Source organism: Lagopus muta, chromosome Z, assembly GCF_023343835.1.
Source record: "Lagopus muta isolate bLagMut1 chromosome Z, bLagMut1 primary, whole genome shotgun sequence".
Classification (NCBI taxonomy): domain Eukaryota; kingdom Metazoa; phylum Chordata; class Aves; order Galliformes; family Phasianidae; genus Lagopus; species Lagopus muta.
This window is the reverse complement of record NC_064472.1, coordinates 52817230-52837433: the sequence shown is the minus strand read 5'-3', so window position 1 is coordinate 52837433 and position 20204 is coordinate 52817230. Positions and strand designations below refer to the sequence as shown.

The 20204-nt window shown below is 42.7% G+C and overlaps 1 protein-coding gene across 6 annotated transcripts in view; it reads right to left on the bottom strand.

Moving 5' to 3' along the window:
- Positions 1 to 14850, bottom strand: part of CAST (calpastatin) — a 61803-nt gene extending 46953 nt beyond the window's left edge. For 4 of the 6 annotated variants that reach the window (XM_048930789.1, XM_048930792.1, XM_048930790.1 and 1 more), the window contains exons 1-2: positions 14716 to 14850; positions 8404 to 8463 (exon numbers count right to left, since the gene is read on the bottom strand). In XM_048930789.1, coding sequence (XP_048786746.1) covers positions 8404 to 8463; positions 14716 to 14754 — 99 coding nt within the window. In that variant the 5' untranslated portion in view covers positions 14755 to 14850. Of the gene's footprint in view, positions 1 to 8403; positions 8464 to 14387; positions 14485 to 14715 lie in introns of those variants that run through there. The other 2 variants (XM_048930791.1, XM_048930794.1) reach the window with 1 other exon arrangement.
- Positions 14851 to 20204: the final 5354 nt, after the last annotated feature.

Here is a 20204-nt window from a genome sequence, read left to right as displayed (position 1 = left end):
CTGGAACCACCCACCTATATAGTCTGGACTAGAAATAGTAAGAAATCTGTATTTCAAGTGAAATAAATTCTTGTTCCAACAATTAATCTATGTTTATCAATTAAACAGTATAAGGAAGAAGTGGTGAAGTAACTGAACCAAACATCTCTGTTTCTGGTCTCCTTCAACATCTTCATCAATGACCTGATGATGGGATAGAGAGTGCACCTCAGCAAGTTTGCTGATGATATAAAGCTGGAAGGAGTGGCTGACAACCAAAAGGCTCTGCTGCCATTCAGCAACACCTGGGCAGCCTGGAGAGTTAGGCAAAGAGGAATGTGATGGAGGAATAACTGCATGCATTCAGTACAGGCTGGGAGGGCTGATCAGCTGGAAGGGATCTCTGCAGAGAAGAACCTGGGCGTCCTGGTGGACAGCAGTGCAATGAGCCAGCAGTGTGTGCTGGCCAACAGGTTGAGGGAGGTGATTCTGCCACTCTGTTCCCAGTAAAACCACATTGGAGTACTATGTCTAGATCTAGACTCAAGAAAGACAGAGAACTTCTACAGAGAGTTCAGCAGAGGGCCACAAAGATGCTTATGGTCCTGGAGCATCTCCTGTATGTAGAAAGGATGGGACTGTTTAGCTTAGACGAGCGACCTAAAACAGTAGGTCATTTCTGAGGCTTCTTCTTGACCTGGATATGCAAATTCAAAATGAGCAGCAGGATTCATCATTTTTACATTTCATATTTCAACCTATGGACTCATCCCATGGGCCTCAGGCTGGGGAGGGCCCAAGACACATGGCATCCCAGGGCAGCATGAGGAATCTGTAGTAGGCTTTGAGAAGGTTCAGGGACGGTGTGAGTGTTGGCTACAGCTGCCTACTGGGAGCATGGAAGATGAAATCTGACTTTTCTCACACATACCATGTAGTGGGCACTCTCCTCACCATTCTTCTCTTTTGAGGTCAGGGCAGAAGAGATGCCACTTCTCAAGTTCCAGGGGTAGGGATGAGGAATAAGAAAGAACAGCTGATGCAACACTCAAAACTCAACAGTTTTTTATGATTGCATCTCCTACGGCTCTCTGTAGGGTGTCAGTACACTTTGCCCCTCTCTGCAACTTGCTGGCACCAAGATGGCTCCACAGTAGGCAGCTGCAGGGTGGCTGAGAACCCCCTTGCCTGGCCCGCTTGGTACACTCTTTCAACCACCTCAGAGCAAGAGCCATAGGCCCCAACTCCCAACTGCCATGTTTTGGTCACCATGGAACACTCAGAATCCTATTGCCATAGCCATCCCTATAAACACAGGGACCCCATGTCCAGAACCCCAGTCGCTGAGTCACAGCAGCCAGTGGCACCTGGTCTCCCCAGGAAGTACACAGGAAGCTTTCCCTTGGACTGAGGATGGATCAGCCACCTTTCAAGAAGAGGTGGCTGATGGAAAGGGACGATGACATCAAGTCCATGGAGGTGGACCCACCAGACAGTGACAGACATCCCACAGAGGTGGATCCACCTCGGGAGGACAAACTGATGGAAGTGTATCTCCCTCCATCAGGGCACACCAGTCACCACCCTACACTGTCAGGCTGGCCAGGAAGAGATCATGCCCTGCACCGTTGCAGGGGCACCAGGATCCATCCACCTCCATCCAAACGGCTACCTTAGTGTTGGCACTGATCCTCCCGTCCTGTAATTTTACCATTAGAGGGGAGAACCCCAGTTCAGGGCCATCCTGCAGGCTTACATAGAGCCTCCAATTCCTGGTAATTTTCCTTTTGACAGCCAAGACTCCTACAAGCCCATCATTCCCATCCCACTCCCTCGTCCCTCCCTACGATCTTTCATCTCTTCTTCACTGAGTCCTGAGGAAGAGGGCAGGGCGGGGACTGTCAGCCTCTTAATTGCTGCAATTGGGCAGCAGGAAGAGTCCAGCAAATTGACCTAATTTCCAGAAACCTCAAACACTTCAGGGATGCGAAGATCATGCAAGTTTATCATCACCCGGAGGAGACCTAACTTCAGGCCATCCTCCGGGCTCACATGGAGCCTTCACATCTTGGCAATTCTTCTTTTGACAGACAAGGCTCCTACAAGTCCTTTCTTCCTGTCCCCTTCCCTCATTCCACTCCAGGGGAAGAGGAGGGATGAAACAAGTGACAGAGATATATTGCATAAAAGTAGACTTCAGTTTGGACAATAAGTACCAAACTTCAGCAGGAAGGTCCAGTCAAGATGTTTCATTTGCACATTTTTTTCCAAGACTGGACAATCAATAATTTACAATAACAATATAAAATAACAATCATATAAAAACCAAAACACAAAATGAACAACTTTACTTTTATAAAAGCAATAACTGTCTCTCCGTTTTTTGCAATTTTGTAGTCTGCATATAGATTCCCACATCCCATCATCTCCCTCCACACAAAAATGTACCCTGTAGTACTGCACACAGTCCTAATTTCTAGCTGGAGGAATAACCACAGAACTGCATAGACCATGCATGGCCCCTTGCCCTGCCTCATCACCATCCGGTATGTCAGAAGACATTTTACATAAAGCCAAAAGGTTGGCTTATGAACTGTCATCCTGGAAAGGAGCTCTGAGGAGAAGGATCTCAGTGTCCCTGTGGGCAACAAGTTGGCTATGAGCCAGCAGTGCACCCTCATGGCACGGAAGGCCAATGGCATCCTGGGGAACATTCAAAACAGCATGGCCAGTAGGTTGAGGGAGGCAATCATTCTCCTCTGCTCTGCCCTGGTGAGGCCACATCTGGAGTACTGCGTCCAGTTCTGGGCTCTCCAGATTAAGACAAGGAACTTCTTCAGAAAGTCCAGCAGAGGGCCACAAAGATGTTTAAAGGCTTGGAGTATCTTCCATGTGAAAATAGCTGAAAGACATGGAAGTATTTAGCAGCCTGGAGAAGACCGAGGGATATCTTTTCAATGCTTATAATTACCTAATGGTCAGGAGCAAAGTGCATGGTGCCGGACTCTTGTCAGGGGTGCTCAGTGACAGGACAAGGGTCACTGGGCGCAAACAGAACACAGGAAGTTCCATATAAACATGAGAAAAGGCTTTTTTACTTTGAAGGTGACACAGCACTGAACAAGATGCCCACAGTGACTGTGGAGTCTTCTCTGGAAACATTCAAAACCTGTCTGGACACCTTCCTGTGCAATCTACCATAGAGAACCTGCTTCTGCAGGGAAGTTGGGCTTAATGATCCATAGAGATCATTTCCAAACCCTATGATTTTGTGACTGTGTGAATCAGTGGCCCGTACAGAATTGTGTGTGAAGGAATTAAAACTGTGTCTTAAGGATATTCATAGTCTACTCTTCAATATTAGAAGTTACTTCAAAATAAAAAGCCAAAACACTGTTTCAAAATAGAATCTTAATTGTTTCATGTTTAATAGAGGGGAGATATAATGTCTATCACTCTGATATGTAGACCTTCCCACTGAAGAACTGCAGCAATACTGGTATCTAGAAATACTGATTACACGTTCAGGATGGGCTACACGATTTCATTTTTTCATTATAGTTTTGCTCTAAAAACAACTACAGTGCAGTTTCCTTTTATGAAAAAAAAGTCATCACATGAAGAAAGAACACTCAATCTCTGTTCAGGAAATGCTTTTAACAACTCCAAGCAGTGTATCAACCTACAGTTTTCAATCTTGGATTCAACAATCACATGATCAACAAATTTCTTCCTTGAGTAGACAGAGTCTTGAATCATAACAATTCCCAATGAATATCAAAACTTACCTGATATAATTATATCTCAGCAAAGAAAGAAAAGCAGCAAAGAAAAACGGGCAAACAAATCATTACCCTACTGCCCAGTATCACTCCTTCTACAAAGGACTGATCCACGCAATACATTACTTCCCTAATGCCACCCTATGTCCCCTGACAGACAGCGCTGGATTGTGTCAATCTGCTAGGTTCCCTCTGGGATCCACAGACAGAGCCAGACCATCCTGCAGAGTGATCTTTTTCCTCTTATTAAAGATTTAATGAATATAAAAGCCGTATCTACAGTGTGACTTTTCAAATTAGAATAAAAATATGAGTGCATCTGTAACAGCACATAACTTTTTTTTAAACCAGCACACTGATCTTTCTATACTGACTGTTCTTTTTCAAGTGCAATGCGTGAAAGCCTAAACTCCTCAAACGTTCCAATGATTTTCATCACCATATTGACTGACTGTGTTTTCCCATTACAAAGAATAAAACTATTATCAGAAAGCTAGTGTACTGTTAAAGCAAAGTTGCATTCCAGGGACTTGAAAGCACTGTATTTGGCATTCCAAGAAGCATTAGGCTTAGGAAAACAAACAAACAAACAAACAACAACATAGTTTAAAATAAGTAACTTGTTATTAAAGCAGGAAGAAATTTTACAAATGCTCTCATCAAAGTTACTCATGATCCTCCAAAATTTGAATCAATAACAAGCATCCTCCCACATTTTTACCAGTCATAGTGTCATTACTCAGAATAATGCTCCTGGACTGCAACTAACTCTAATGTTTGTTTTGGATAAGAAATCCAGCATCAGGATTTTTAAATGTCAAATCCTATTGTTACAGGAAAGAACAATAGTGTTTTAAAGCCAGTTATTGCCATCATGCTTTCAAAATAAGGAACATTTCCTGTTTAGTAAAGAATAATAAGCTAAGGAAGTGGCACATATTCTGCCTACACTGCTTGAAAGCGTGACTTGAATTGGCAGTACGTATTCACATGGATCTTATTTCATACCATCTCTGTTAAAATACATCTTTGTCCTAATCTGGAGCACTAAATTCCTCAAACATATTACTCTGTCTTCCTTTTATAGAATTATAGAATCACAGAATTGTTCAGGTTGGAAAAGACCTTAAAGATCATGAGGTCCTCGTTTTCACATTCAGACACCAGCAACGCAATAACTACATAGTTAGACTGACACAGAAGCTCCCCTTGATATTTCGCTCTATTTCACTCAATGGAAAGATAACAGCTTTTTCCAGATTTTGTGCAGTTAGTAACAACAGCATGAGCTACTTCAAAACAGAGAAGGCATATTTCAAAAACCTGTCAGACACAACAGTAGCGTTTGCATCAAAACCAGGAATTACACATACGAATATGTACTAAAGTACACTGCAGCCTGCAATGGACAATGTCATACTTATGTACCTTTAAATATACTAGAACTGATTTTTTCAAAAGTTAACTAATCTGAATCATGCCCATCTGAATTTTAAACCAGCACCTCTGTTCCTTCTACAAGCATTGCTGTATTTAATGCATAGACTTCAAAATTGCTTATTGGGTCTCACATCAAAGCACAATTAAAAGAAAAGCTCAATACTGTAAAAAAAGTTTCACTCTGAACCCAGCAGATTTTATCAGACTGCCTAACACTCTGGAATGCTTCACAGGAGATTAGGGCAGGATCAAGATTTGTGCTTGGATCAGTTCAGCTGAGATTCCCAAATGAGGAGTTGCATTCTTTTGCTAGTCCTTCGTCTCCAGGAGCATCGCACTGAAGTGGCATTATCGAACACAGAAAAAGAACATGACTGTGACAAGGCAATTCACTGTAACACTGTATCTACCTTTCTGAGACCAGGCAAAGATTCGGGCAACCAATTTCCCTCTCTCGAACAATAACAGTAGATACAAAAGACAGCAAAACCAGCCATGTAAAAATAGCTCAGATGTACGCTGATGCTCTTTCTCACAGACTCATAGATTAATCTATTTTTCTTTAATTTCTTTAATTTCAAGATGTTTTATAAACTATCATTCACTATGCAGTGAGTTTTCCTCTCCCCCCTTAAAATTATTTATCTAGCATCCAAAATATTCATTAGCAGTAACTCCTTGATTGTACACAAATTCCAAAGTGACCTGAAACTGCTGAAAGGATGCACAAAAGCTTGAAAATGATGTTAAGATGAAAGGTAAAAAAAAAACTATGTGAGTTGTCTCTCACATACTAAAACTGCACATAAAAGCTGCCAAAAGACTTAGAAAACTGGGAGGAAAGGAGAAGAAAAGATATTTGCTATTTCTCACATTTTGCAATGGTATCTTGCAAACATGTTGACTCAGGACCATAACATCTCAAGTTTTCATAGAGTGAGGAACTAGAGGCATGGATATGGGAAAACGGCAGCATGTCCTGCAGCATGGCAGGTACACCCCAGCTGCAAATGCATAAAACAGATTAAAACACATGGGCAACCATCAACTCCAACAATGATCATTTATTTTATGCTATTTTCTACCACACACACATCCACAAGCAATGAAAACATTTCAAGGCCAACTTAAGATTCTCAGTGTCTGATCTTCTTCAAAATGTGAATTTAGCAATTTTAAGGTTCTGAAATGCAAGACACAAAGAGATAAGGCATATGACCAGTAAACCTGTCTGTGAGTGCTGCTCAATACAACTGTAACACATGCACATGCTATCTTTGGATCATGTGGATAAAGAGTTGCCTGTATCTCCTTTCACTTACACATTTTAACACATCAATTTTCCAGCTGCCTCCCTTCTAGCAAACCACTTATTTGTAGCTGTGCAGTATCTTGTACATATTCATTGGTCATCATTACAGTAACAGATGATGCATGTTCTAACCTAAAGCTGACCACTCCTGGGGCAAGCAGATCACCCAGTCTGCCTTGAAGTCTGAGTAGCACTGCTGAAATGAGGCAAACAGGATCTCAGTGTGAAGGTGTCTTTTCCTTAATACAACACAAAGATTAATGAAGCAAAGGAGATTAACCCTTACAAGAGGAATATGGCCCTGTAGAGCAGGATCTCACAGACTTATCAAATCATTACAAAATATTTCTCTGTTGTGCTAGATGAAACAGCATTAAGATTTAGTGCACCCTAAGTGCTTCCAAGTAACTATCATTGGCTGCTATGAAGAACCAGGGTTAAAGAAAAATGGGCACAACATATTAAGACTACACCTTGGTTTTGTTTTCAGAAAACAAACAGCCTCAAGCTAGCATTCTAGAAGAAAGAGAGGTGTATATCAGAAGCTTTTTGTAAAAGCAAAAGCATCTGGAAAATAAACTTATTAACAGCCTTCTGTTGCCAGTTTGGAACAGTAACTCCACCATCCAAACTACGGACTTCAACTTCCATCAGTCCCACAAAACGGTAAGCATTTCCATGTTAAAAGCAACAACAATCAATCAAAAAAATCTAATATAAAACTATGAAGGTACAAAACCACTGCTGAAGAAAACTACACTGTCTTGAGATAAAAGGATCATGTACCCAGCATAGGCACCCCTCTTCTGGTATTTGGTCAGGAAAGATTGGTAACTGCGCTAATCATCTACTCTGAAGACAGTAATAAAATGGTAACTGCTCTTGATAGACACAGCAGTTAAAAGCACTATAGCTTACCCAAAGTTCTTTTTCCAAATAGCTTCTGTTAAGAATGAAGTATCAGATGTTCCTACTTCCAGCTTCCCTTACACAAATAACTGATATTTGAAGGCAACAAGTAGACAAGTAGTGGATGCTTCTGTAAATTCTTCTCTTTGTAAATCTGCTGCTAACATTCCTTGGAAAAGTATTGCTCCCATTTTGCATCAGCTGAGAGGAATGAATGATCACTACTGGCACTTGCATCCTGGCTCAGACAACACTTTCTTCTGCGGCACAAGAGTGACTCACCACAGCACACAACATATCTCTGTGTGACTAACAGAATTCAGGCCTCCTGGGAGAAGTACAAAGTACTGTTCCGAACACAGCCTGCAACCCATACAGTTTCTGACTGTCATCAACAGCCTTTATGATCAGACTATAAAACCGCCTGCTGTATACTCAACATTACAGCCCAGTATGACCTCTTGATCAGGAAAGCTTCATTCCTGACAAAGCCGTATCTTCAAAAAGTAATATTTATTGAAAATACAGCACTGACCACACATATGCAAATGTGCCAAGATGTGGCTCAGATGTGAAAAATCTATGCCTGAATATTCCCATTTGGAAGAAAATCCAGAGTACAAGCAAGAAAGGAAGCATGACAGAACACTCCACTTTATCCCCGCTTCCCAACAATCAAAAAGCCAGTACCATCAGATGTGTATCAAAATGTACCTGCACTGCAGAGCACACAAATTCACTGAGATAATTTCTACTGATACTAAATGGAAGAACTTCTGAAAGCAGAAGAAAGAAAACATCAGGTGGCTCTGCAGCTTATGAAAAAACTGCACACACCTGCAATAAATTGTAATTTATTGCAAAAAACGTAATCAGTTTTATCTGAAAATTACCAGTTTGCAATCAAAAGACAAAAATTTGTATCAGAGGTAATTAATTACTGAGTTTTTCTTGTTAATATATTTGCATTATTGAATTTACCTCCGTTGCTTCTTTCTCTCCTGATTTGGAAGAAGTTCCACTTGTCTTCTTGTCGCCCTGCTATAAGTAAAGAAAAGAGATGTGTAAATATTAAGATCTTGAATTGTACCTTCCATGCTGAGAAAGTCTCAAGTATCTTAATGCATGTATAATGCACCTATCACTCTCCACAATACAAGACAATAGAACAGTACATCTCCCTTCTCATGAATGGACAAAATTTCTAAATCACAGAATGACTTGGGTTGGAAGGGACCTTAAAGATCAAATACTTCCAACACTTCTGCTGTGGGCAGAGTTGCTATCCACTAGATCAGGATGCCCAGGTCCCCATCCAACATGGTTTTGAATGCCTGTAGACATAGGGCATCTACGGCTCCTCTGGAAAGCCTGGGCCAGTGCCTCACCAAGAATTCTCTCCTAATAGCTAATCTAAATCTCCCCTCTTCTACTTTAAAACCTTTTCCCCTTATCCTGTCATTATCACACCATGTAAAAAGTCTGTACCCTTGCTGTTTATAAGCTCCCTTTAAGCACTGGGATGCCACAGTGACTTCTCAGAGCGTTCTGTACTCCATCCCTCTGATGATCTTCGTGGCCTTCTCTGAATCTGTTCCAACAGCTCAAAAAACTTCTGCTGAGGCCCCAAAGTCTGGATGCATCAATGCAAGTATGGCCTCATGAGGGCAGAGCAGAGAGAGATAATCACCTCCTTTGCCCTGCTGCCCGCTCCTCTTTTAATTCAACCCATTATACTGTTGGCCTTCCAAGCTGCAAACGCACAGTGCTGGATCATGCCCAGTTCTTTGTCTACCAGAAACCCCAAGTCCTCAGTAGGGCTGCTCTCAAGGAGTTCTTCTCCCAGTCTGTATGGGATTGCCCCAAACCATGTGCAACACCTTACACTTACCCTTGTTGAACCTCATCATGTAGAATCACTTTTCAAGATTGTCCAAGTCCCTTTGGATGTCATCCCTTCCTTCTATTCTATCAACTCAGCTTGGTATCATCAGCAAACTTGCTGAGGATATACTCAGTCCCACTAACTTTTTGAAAAAGATGTTGAAAAACACCAGTGCTAACACTGACCCATAGGGCTCACCATTCATGACCAGACTGCATTGTCCTTCTGGACGACTTCAACAGATTACAGTCAGAAAATAATGATTTCAATAGTACTACATTTAACACTATTGTTGTGAGACATTCTGTTATAAGATATTCATGTTATTACTTAGTCTTGATTAGCATGGCACTCTGATACTCGCTGTCAGTTCCACAGACTCCTGTAGAAACAAACCAGCTCTAACAGATCAACACTACATGTCCAACCATGACCATGCTCTCCAACATATAAACTTTCTTCATAACCATTCCAATGCTCATGATGTCCAATCCTCCTTATGTGGAAGAAATCTGCTATTCTGACTTCTAGAATTTTGCTGTTTACAGAAAACATAAACTCTGTCATGGTTCAAGCACAGGCACACATTAAAAATACAATTCCTCTTCAAAACTCTTGTGTCATCCCATCCAAGACATTAAACTTCCTTCCACCTAACCCAGTGTGCCATTAGTTCTACTTGTTCTTCATGTGTAGCAACATACAGAATATTCTGCAAGTGCACTGTATTCAACACTGGCTTTATTTTGCACTTCTGATAACAGAGAGTATGGTCCCTCAAAAAAATCTTTTCCAACAGCACACTGTTTAACCTTAGAATTAAAAAAAAAAGAAAAAAAAAAGAAAAAAAAAAAAAGAAAAAAAAGAGATGCTAAAAGCAAGTAAGTTTCCACATGAATAACAAAAAGCGACATAATAAAGTCATTATCTAATATCTCAGTTAGTATCCCAGGGCAACTCAGACACCAGAGAATGATTCAAAACTGTTTGGTGTTGCTGAGTAAAGAGAAGGGTTGAGTTTAGAACCAACCATTCCTTTCTGTTTTGCAGACTAAGCAGTAGGAGAAGTTTGCTAAATCACTTAAGTAATGAGTTCCTATAGCATTTTCTTTGCATGGCTACAACTAGAAAGTAATGAGCCATGTATCACTAGCCCATCTTCAGCTGGAATGTGCTCAAGCACAGCAACAGACAGGCTGGGGACACGATAGCTGAACGAACAAACAGAACAAAAATAAAAATAAAAAAGTCATGTCTCTTATCCATTTCCACTATGGTAGTAGAGGACAAAAACTTCATAGGTTGTTTTAAACAACTTCTATGGCTGCTGTTCAGCAAAACTATTTTATGCAGACTAGACTCCAATCCTACATAGACATTCTCATTATAGGATCACAGTGGAAAAGACCCACAAGGATCAAGTCCTAATCTTAACTTCACACAAGACCATCCAAACCCAAACCCTACATCTGAGAGCAGTGTCCAAACACTCCTTGAACTCCAGCACTGGGGCCGTGCCCACCTCCCTGTGCATCCCGTTCCGTGCCCACCGCCCTCTGGTGCAGCCCCTTTCCCTGACCCCCAGCTGCCCTCCCCTGACGCAGCTCCATGCCGTTCCCTCGGTCCTGTCGCTGGCACGCACAGCAGGGCTCAGCGCTGCCCTCCGCTCCCTGGGAGGAGCTGCAGCCGCCTTGAGGGCTCTCCTCAGCTCCTCTGCCCTGTGCTGAGCACACCCAGGGACCTCAGCCGCTCCTCACACACCTTGCCATCTTTTTTGCAGCACAAAACTCAAAAAGCTGAGTGCTACCATGAATCCAGCTGCATCTCTTACTGTTATCAACACAGATAGCTTATGGAGAACTGCAAATGCATACTGCATAGAATGAAAGGCTTTATTGGCTTCCCAAGAGAATATTAATTATCATAATGGAAGTGGGTTAACAAAGCAAGCACATCTTCCTGATACTGCATGTATGTTGTCAATCTCATTGGTACGCTCTCTCAGATTTGGGCGGCAACACCAACTGAAGTCCAGAATGATTCTCTTTTTCCTTTGCAAGTCACAAAAAGCAGGAATCCTACACAGATCCTACTGTGTACACCAGACTTCTGTCAGTGCCAAACCAGGCACTACCCTTCTTACCTATGTCCACATCTTTCCTTCCAAGGAAACACACAGCAGACAGGATCATAACCTCAAGAGAGTTCTCAGTCCCAGGACTATGTCCCAGCAGGGGGCTGAAGTGAAGAGCATCCCAACCGAAGTGTCAAGCCTCTTTTTCTACCTCTAGACCGGGCTGTCAGGTACAGTAATCTGAGGTTCCCAGAGAGAGCCTGGGAGTCAGAGGAAAGGCAGGACAAACGGGTTGGCAGCATTCCCTCAACCATCCCTCAAGAAGATCAACTGCTCAACCCTGAAGCACCCTAGGGAGGCCAAGTACTCCAGCTCTGCCACACCTAAACTCAAGTCAGGCAGAGATTAGGCACCTGAAGCCTTCCCACTAGAAAGCTGTGTCAGACAGCATCTACAATAATGAGACTCCAATTTAAAATTCAAATGACACTTGGAACAAGCACGTAAGTCCCCACCAAAGTGATTTTTATCCAGTCACTTGGAGTCACATACTGCATACACATTAAGCACTGATGCTCTCTGGCCTCAGATAATAAAACAGTCTACAAAGGCATTATCTCACTTGAAAGTCTGCCACCCTGAGGAGGTAAACTGAGGAGGAAAGCACAACTTTCTAATACACCTTCCACAAAGATCACACTGGTTCCATGAAAAGCTTATGTTTAAGATATGAGAAGGGATCCTATTTTCAAAATGACCTCCATCAGCTCCCTTTTGCTTTGCATTTCCAAGCACTGAGACTTGTAGTTTAAATAAATTAATCAACTTGCTTAGCAAGAAACTCAGTTAAGCTTTCCTGGGATGGTATGCATGCCTTGGTATATACCAACCATGGTTTATATCCACGTGGGTGAAAGAGGCTGCTTTTGCTTTGGGCATCCTTTTTCTTGCTCACTTTTCTAACAATGTCAAAGAAATTTATGTATGTGGTAACAACATACACGTACTGATGGCAGAAGCAGCTCCAACTCTGTCACAAAAAGGGCCAGCATACACTTTTAGTTAAACTTAAAATGTAACTTATTTGCAACACTTTTCTGTAGTTGTTGGAAAAATAAATTGGCTCCAAATATGCTTCACTAAGGACAAAGCAAGCAAAACCACTTACAATGACAAATCCGAAAAAAAAAAAAAGAAAAAACAACAAAGAAGTATCATCAACAACAAAGTTTAACTTGAGATCTTTGTCTTATTCTGCATGCAGAAAAAAATCTTGACACTACTGCCTCAGCACATTTACCTTCACATTCAAATGCTGTGCAAAATATTAATAACAGAATGTACAACTGCATCCTCAGCTTACATTTATAGAAATCAGACATCAGCTAAAGGTCCTGCTCCAAGACATTCTTCCTAAACATCAGGAGTTCCATTAGCACCAGTAAGCCCTCAGTTCAAAGACACTGCACAGCATCTCAGAGGTCAGCAATGACCTCTGTCAGTAACTGGGTAAGATGGGAAGTCTGCCTGCAACACTCTCAGCTGAACTCAACTAACTCTGCATTGCTGCTGCTGAACACAATTATTCTATGCTGACAGGAATCTGACCATCACTTTTCAGTTGAAACTGGGAAATAGACAGAGATATTTGATGCTGCTCACAGAACTGCCAGATGAAAGATGCATCAAGGAAGTGTACAGAAAGCATAGGTGAAAGCCAGATTCTTCTTACAGCCCTTGCACATTATGCAAAGGGCTGTAAGATCAGTATGCTTTGCACACATCTCCTAGGAAAAAAAAACAAACAACCAAACCAACACCTAATAGAACAACCATTGAATCTCTCATATCTGTTCCTCTCTTCCTTTTCGCCTGCTGCACTCCCCCATTTATTAGACCATGATGCCCTCCAGGAAGAAAGCACCCCAGTAAGTGACAGATGTTTACATGAACATAGAGGACACTGGTCTCCCACAAAGACCAGTAACTACACAGACTGCTTTCCAACAGAACTCAAGAGATGTGGTTTCCCTCCGTGAATGTAGGAAACGAGGTGGTCTTTGTATCTTTTCCTATCCTGGATTCAGTAGTCCAGGACTACAGAGCCATCAATAGTTAATGCATCAGTTCTCACACTTTCCTATTTCTGATTCTGTGGTATCATCATCATGCCATATCACTGACTTATTATAACAAGTAACACTCAGAAACATCACTAATCCAACATCCAAGCTACTCTGAGCAATGGAAAAGTGCAATTAGAAATTAGGGGGATCCTATTTACCTCAACCATTATTCAGGAAATATGTTAAATAGATGTTTTCTCTGAAAGACACCTTTCACTGTATATAGTTTCTCTAAAACTTTAAGAGAGGGCAGGCTCCTTCTCACCACTCCTCTGAAAGACCAACTGCTTCCTGCTATGACTAATAATTCAGATGACTTGTAAGCAATTACAGGTCCTGTCAGTCTAATGAGCACTGACGAAGCTGAGCTGAACCACAGAGAGCCATGAGAGATGAGGTTTGCTCAGAGACTGTTCAGCTAGACAAAATTATTCCTGGCAGCTCCGTGACCTACCTGCAGCTAAGCACACGTTTCCAAAAAAAGGCACACTGCAGGATTTTTACCCAAAGCAGAAACAAACCCACACAAGCTCTGCCTTATGCTGCAAATCACTTAATGGCTGAGTTTTGATCGAATGGCATAATTTAGTCGCTTCGAGAGCTCGCATTATTCAGAGCATCACAAAAACAACCATCAGCACGAACGAACCCACGTTCCAGCATTGCTTAGACAAAGTTCACAGCAGAATTTCGGAGCTACATCCAGAAAACGCCACAGGTTTTCACAGGACCTGACGCACAACAACACAAGCACGTGAACAGCGCTTATCTGCCGCCCGTCACTCCCACCTCCCCGCTCATTCGTGCCACACACGGGCGGCCCCACTCGCAGCCGCTGTGCGGAGCCCTCCGCAGGCCGCAGCCGCCCCCCCGCATTTACCATGGCATACCACCAGCGCGCGAAAGCCATGGCGCTGCTCGCTGCTCCGCACGGCACGGCGCGGCACGGCACATAGACGTACGGGCCGCGCCCCAGCGGCCACCTCCCTCCGGGGGCGGCACCCGCCGCGGGAGCGGCCACGGCCGCGCCCCAGCCGCCACCGAGCCCCGCAGTAGGGCGGTGCCGGCGGGTCCGCGGACCGGGCGGAGGGGTCATGGTTGGCGGGGGAGGGGGGAAGGGGAATGAGGGGCGTCGGGGTCCATCAGTGCAGTCGCCGTGCCCCCCGCCCGCCTCGCCCCGCATTCGCGCCGCTCCCTGCCCACCTTACCGCGGCGGGGCCGGGGGGCCCCGAGCCTGGCTGGGACATGGCGCACGGTGCCGCTGCGGGCGGGGGGCGACCGGTGGCGGCGCGGAGCAGAGACGCTGCCGAGCCGCGCGGCCAGTCCCTCCTCTTCCTGCCGGGCCGGGGGGGCCAGGGCAGGGCGTCCCAGCTCGCTCCTCCAACGCGGGAGCGGCTTGCGTTGTGTGGCTGTTGTTAAGGCTTGGGGCGGGACGGGGAAGTGTCGACACTTTCCAACTTTCGAGTGGAGTTACTGACAGTTTTACTGCTTTCTCCGTGGAAGGCCTTTTCTCGCAGTCTCTTGGCAAGGCTTGTGGATTCCGACAGTCCTGAGCGTAAAGCTGCTCGTCCCGTGGCCTCAGCCTGGGACTGAGACGTGTCCCGCAGCACTGAGGCTCCTGTCAGTGGCACTCACTGGGTACTTGGTCAGAAAGCAGTACCCCAGCCTGAGGAGTCCTCACAGAACTGAGCTCCTGACTGACAACAGTACTGACAGCTGTTCCAAAATACGGCAGGGGTTGTTGTGGTCTCTCAAAGCTGTTTGAAGTTGAATCATGACTGAGTAACTGTGATCAAAACAGATATTCTCTATAATAAGGGTAATAAGAGCAGCAGTGGTTTCTGGGCACGTATGTGTGTGCTGAGGTTGCATACATCAACAGGAGGAACAAGAAGTTTTCAGGGAGTGCTCTTTCCCTTACCGGCCACACTCCCTGAAGCATGAGGACAAAAGTCCTTCCCAGACACAGATCAAAGCCAGCTGCTGGGAAGCAGCCCCAGTCAGTGCTGTTGGATGGGTGGGTGTATGCGAGGCCTCAGAACGGCTTCGGCCTCAGAACGGCTTCAGCCTCCAGGTGAGAAGCAGCGTGGGTCAGGCACATCCCCCGCCCGAGGCATTCCCTGCTCTTCCTGCACTCCATGCACTCATCACTGGCCTTTGAAGTGATTCAATAGCATGTATAGGTTTTGCTTTCCATTCTGCCTAAAATTTTAAGCACACAAGTTCACTGTGATGGGAAGAACAGCACAGAGTTCTTCAGCTGCACGCAGAAGGGCTGTCTGACACAGCACTCCACGTAGGCAACTTCGTGTGCTTCACCCCTTCTATTGCTACATGCCTCATGACAGCAACTGAAGCCGTCAGTGACTGAAATCCTGGAGTCACCCAGAAGTGAGGCAGTAATACAGGAAAAGCTTCTTGCTAATCAGTGTCCTGGAGGGTGTTGAGGGTTCTGCTGATCCAGCACATGGTCTATTTTAAGCTCTCTGGTGGGAAGTTAGGCATAAGACATGATGTTTGAAATGACCCTCAGAAATCCCGTTCAGGTCTGCTGTACATACCTACCCAGAAGGACATATTCTGGAAGAATTCAACCTGCATCAGGCTGTGCATAACATGGCAGCCCTGCCTGGCTCAGAGGGCGTGGTGCATGCCTTCCAGCATGGGATAGTTGCAGGGAAGAGCACAGAGCCTTAATCCAGATCTTGCAGCACCTGCATACATCTGCAGTGTTCTGGAGATTGATCAGGTTGTTATTGTTGTTTCTGCTGCATTTTCTAACAGTTCCTTCACATCATCTGCATTTCTCTTGCAAGTGAGCAAACCTACAGATACATGCTGAGATGCATGGCCCTGGGAGGTCTGCCAAGGGCTGATCATGAACACAGAAGATGATGGGCAGTGCAAAAATTGCTTGTTCAGTGTAAATCAGCTGGAGCAACAGCAGCAGCTGCAGGAACACAGGTTTTTTACTGTTGATAATGTGCAGTGGAAGCAAGTATTTAAAATAATTGGCTTTATGTTTTAAACAGTCATTTAGATATGCACTTTGTGGGTACATTTATACTTAATCCAAGGTACTGGCAGACAAATTGGAATGCAGAATCACAGGTTCATGTTTCTTTACCATACTCAAACTCCAAAGGTCTCCAGTTACTGTGATATGCCTGTGGATAAAAAGGTGCTGAAAGTTCTACCAAGATCTAACTAATTTTTTTGCCACATATATATAGATATAATTAACATAACTTCCATAAGAGTAGTACTGCAAGTTCATGAGTCATTCAGTAAATTAATGAAATTTAAAATTTCGTATATAATTGCATTTTCATCTGCAACAGTTTAAAAAAAGTACAGAAGTACAAAACGAGTCAAACAAGTTGTTTGCTTAGCTGCCCCCTCTCCCTCTGATTTACCAAGAGACTCTGGTCAGTTTTCTTTCTGTTCTTTTCCTCTGAACTCCGGACATTGCCTTCTTACGGCCATTGCAGGACTTACTTTTTTTCATTGGGTGCCTGCAGTCCCCACTCTGCTTTAATACACCGGCGTTAATAAAGACACACAAAGTATATTTAATTTCTTCTTCTACTGCTTCTGTTCACAAAGCATTTGGTAAATGGAAATTGGGAAGTTTTTCAGTTACAGAAATCCTATTTGTTGATAAGGGCAAATAGTCGTTAACATTCTTGCAGTACAGTACAAGTACAGTACAAAGCTGTGTTTCAAACCTTTATTGTTAAAACAGAAATATTTTATTACTGTATACGTTGATACCTGTATTTTTCTAAGCACTGTAAACATGTCCTCTTTTGTCATATAAATTATATACCCTTGTTTGCTTAGTGTGGATTGAAGACTTCCTGCTGGACTACATCCCATCCCACAGCTAAATGGAAATTTGCTTTGTACAGACAGAAGACTTGACCCTTATACCAGCCAAGAGAAAACAGGTGTTGATTCTATAGCCTTCCTTTATTCCTATAGTTTTACAAATCACAACATATTGATCTGGAACTTAATTTAAAAAAAAATTAAATTTGAAATAAAAAAATTGTTGAAGCTGAATTTAATTGATATATACAGATAAATACAGACTTATTGAAGGTTTCTTTTCTCCACAGCCAGTTTCTACTGGTGAGGCCCAATAGTGCTGTCAGTTTTGAGACTTGGCAGAGATTTAAGGCAGCTAAGATAAGATTGCTGTATTCCTAAAATAGTTGTGACAGTTGGATGGAGACCAGTTCAGGAATGTGTGCTTCAAATCATTTATTTGTTTCAGTATAAATACAGCTTTTAGCAAATTACAGGCATTTCCCTGCATTGGATATAGATAAGAATGGTACAAGGTTATTTGATATCCATAAAGTGAGATCCAAAAGGAAGTACAGTATATTGAGAGTATATTGAGGTGGGCGTTACCCTAATGAATGTCAAACATTGCAACTATGTAGGAGCGGCTAACCTGCAGCTGATTTCTGTCTGCTGGTTTTATCTAAAAAGACCTTCCAGGGATGAAGTATATTCTCTCCAGTATAAAGTATATAACAGTATATAAAGTATAAAACAAAATTACAGCAAAAATTATGTCTGACATTTCTGATGTTCTATAAACCTGGAGGAACTCTGCACTACGCAGCACTGGTACATAAGGAAATGACAATAGCCTTTGTCTCAGATTCTCAAATCACAGACTGTGATTGCTCTGTAACAAGTTAAATAACCCTCTAGATAGCACTTCATGTGAGCTGGGATGAAGAAAATCCGTGCATTCAGAAATTTTAAAGTCTTTATACACTAGGTGGTCTAAAAATCAGTACACAGTTTACAGTTTCAACAGGTAAAATTTAACAAACTCTGTTGTATCAATTCCTTAGGTTGCAAATGTAAAACCTGTGAGAGAGAATTAAACTTTTGTGTACTTCCTGAACATGTGCTCAGTGATGATCAGTTTCCATTTGACACTGAAATAATGTTTTTCCCTTGAGAGTACAGGAATTCCATCCAGCACCACTCTACAACAGTCTCCAAAAATTATGGTTAGGCAATGGTCCCCTTAGTTAAGCTTTCATCAGTTTGGTTTCAATACTTCCAGTTTTGGGGAGAAAGGGTGGATGTTTTATTCTACAGGGGACAGATTACTGCCCGTTTTGTAATAAAAAATTCCTCCGAATGAAATTCATCATAAGCTAATTAACATTTGCAGAGACTTAACAGAGGAAGGGTTATGAAAAATAGCTGCAGCTTTCTGCACATCCTGTAAAACAAGCTCTAATGTTGTTTGCATTGGTTTGCAAAGATGCAGTAAATCATAAAGGTGAGTGACTTCCCGTGAGCCATCCAAGGTTAATGAAGATGAGGTTTTAAGTGCCACCACATCACAATGTCCTGTGACTCTTTCTTCTGTTTTATATTTTTTTCTCACCTACCTGTGCACAGATCCATACAAAATTAGCAATCGAAAAGACCGAGACAGATAAAAGTATAGTTTATGACTAATTCAAAAGTGAAAAAAAACAAACAGCACTGGAATATTTCATATGTGGTATTCATAAATAGCGTATTTATACAAAATATCTGTATGTACCTGCACATATACCTGGTGTATTTATATATGCATACATATACATATCTACCTGTCAATGTTTTTGTACAATTCTATGATAGAATGCATTAACCAATATTCTTGTGATTCCCAGGTAAAACAAAAGACTAATGACTAAACATTAAACAATATCCACTTACAGCAAAACAACAGTGAAATATACAGTTAATTTAGACTGAATGCAATAAAATATTTATGCAATAAAATATTAACCTTGAGACAGAATTTCAACAGAAACCTTGGAGAATTTTTAGAGTTAGGAGGCAATCAGAAAAGGAAGAAAAAAAAGCTCCTCTATGTGCCTCTGCTCTGCCTTCATAAGGGACATCCACAGCATGAGCCTTCAGTTTTGTGTGCCTTGAGCTACCATAGTATAAGCAGCTCAAAGTGGCCTGGGTTTTTTTAGCACGACAAAAGGTGGTCATTTTTGTGACTGACCCCAAGGGCTGGCAGGAACAGCCTGATGCTGGTTAGAAAGCACAAAAGTGCCAACCCTAGTAAATATCTTTTTTTTTGTTTATTTGTTTTGCTTTCTGCAAGTGTTTCATAAACTCTTTGCTGTGTTGGCTGGAGATGATGCTCCTTCGCATATATTTTCCACAGCCACCTGTGAAATGACATGTCAGAAATTATAGAAATATTTCTGCAGTATTTCCTTCTGCACTTGTGGCAGCTTATATAGAAACCTCAGGCAAACGAGAAATTCCTGTTGATAGAAAAGGAAATTACAGTGCTAAGCCCTGCTCATCCTCATGAGATGCAGCACACCTGTTCTTCCTACAGCGATGCTATGCTGCACCTGGGTGGCAGGGTGTGTGTCCCAACAGCCTTCATCTCTCCAGTTGCACTGCTGAAGAAAGAGGAGTCTTCTGCCTTTCCTGTTGCTAACTGGAGGTGGAGGAGGGGTGAGAGATGTCACATAGTGTTCTGGTAGAGGACAAAAATGTTGACCTTGAGTTTTGTTTATGTACAACACTTTCAGTCAGATCACATTTATGTTCCGATTACCAAGCTTAAAAGTAGGGTTATAGCAGCAATGAAGAAAAGTTATTATATACATTGTGATCTTTAGTTTGCAGACCATGAGAAGTCTAA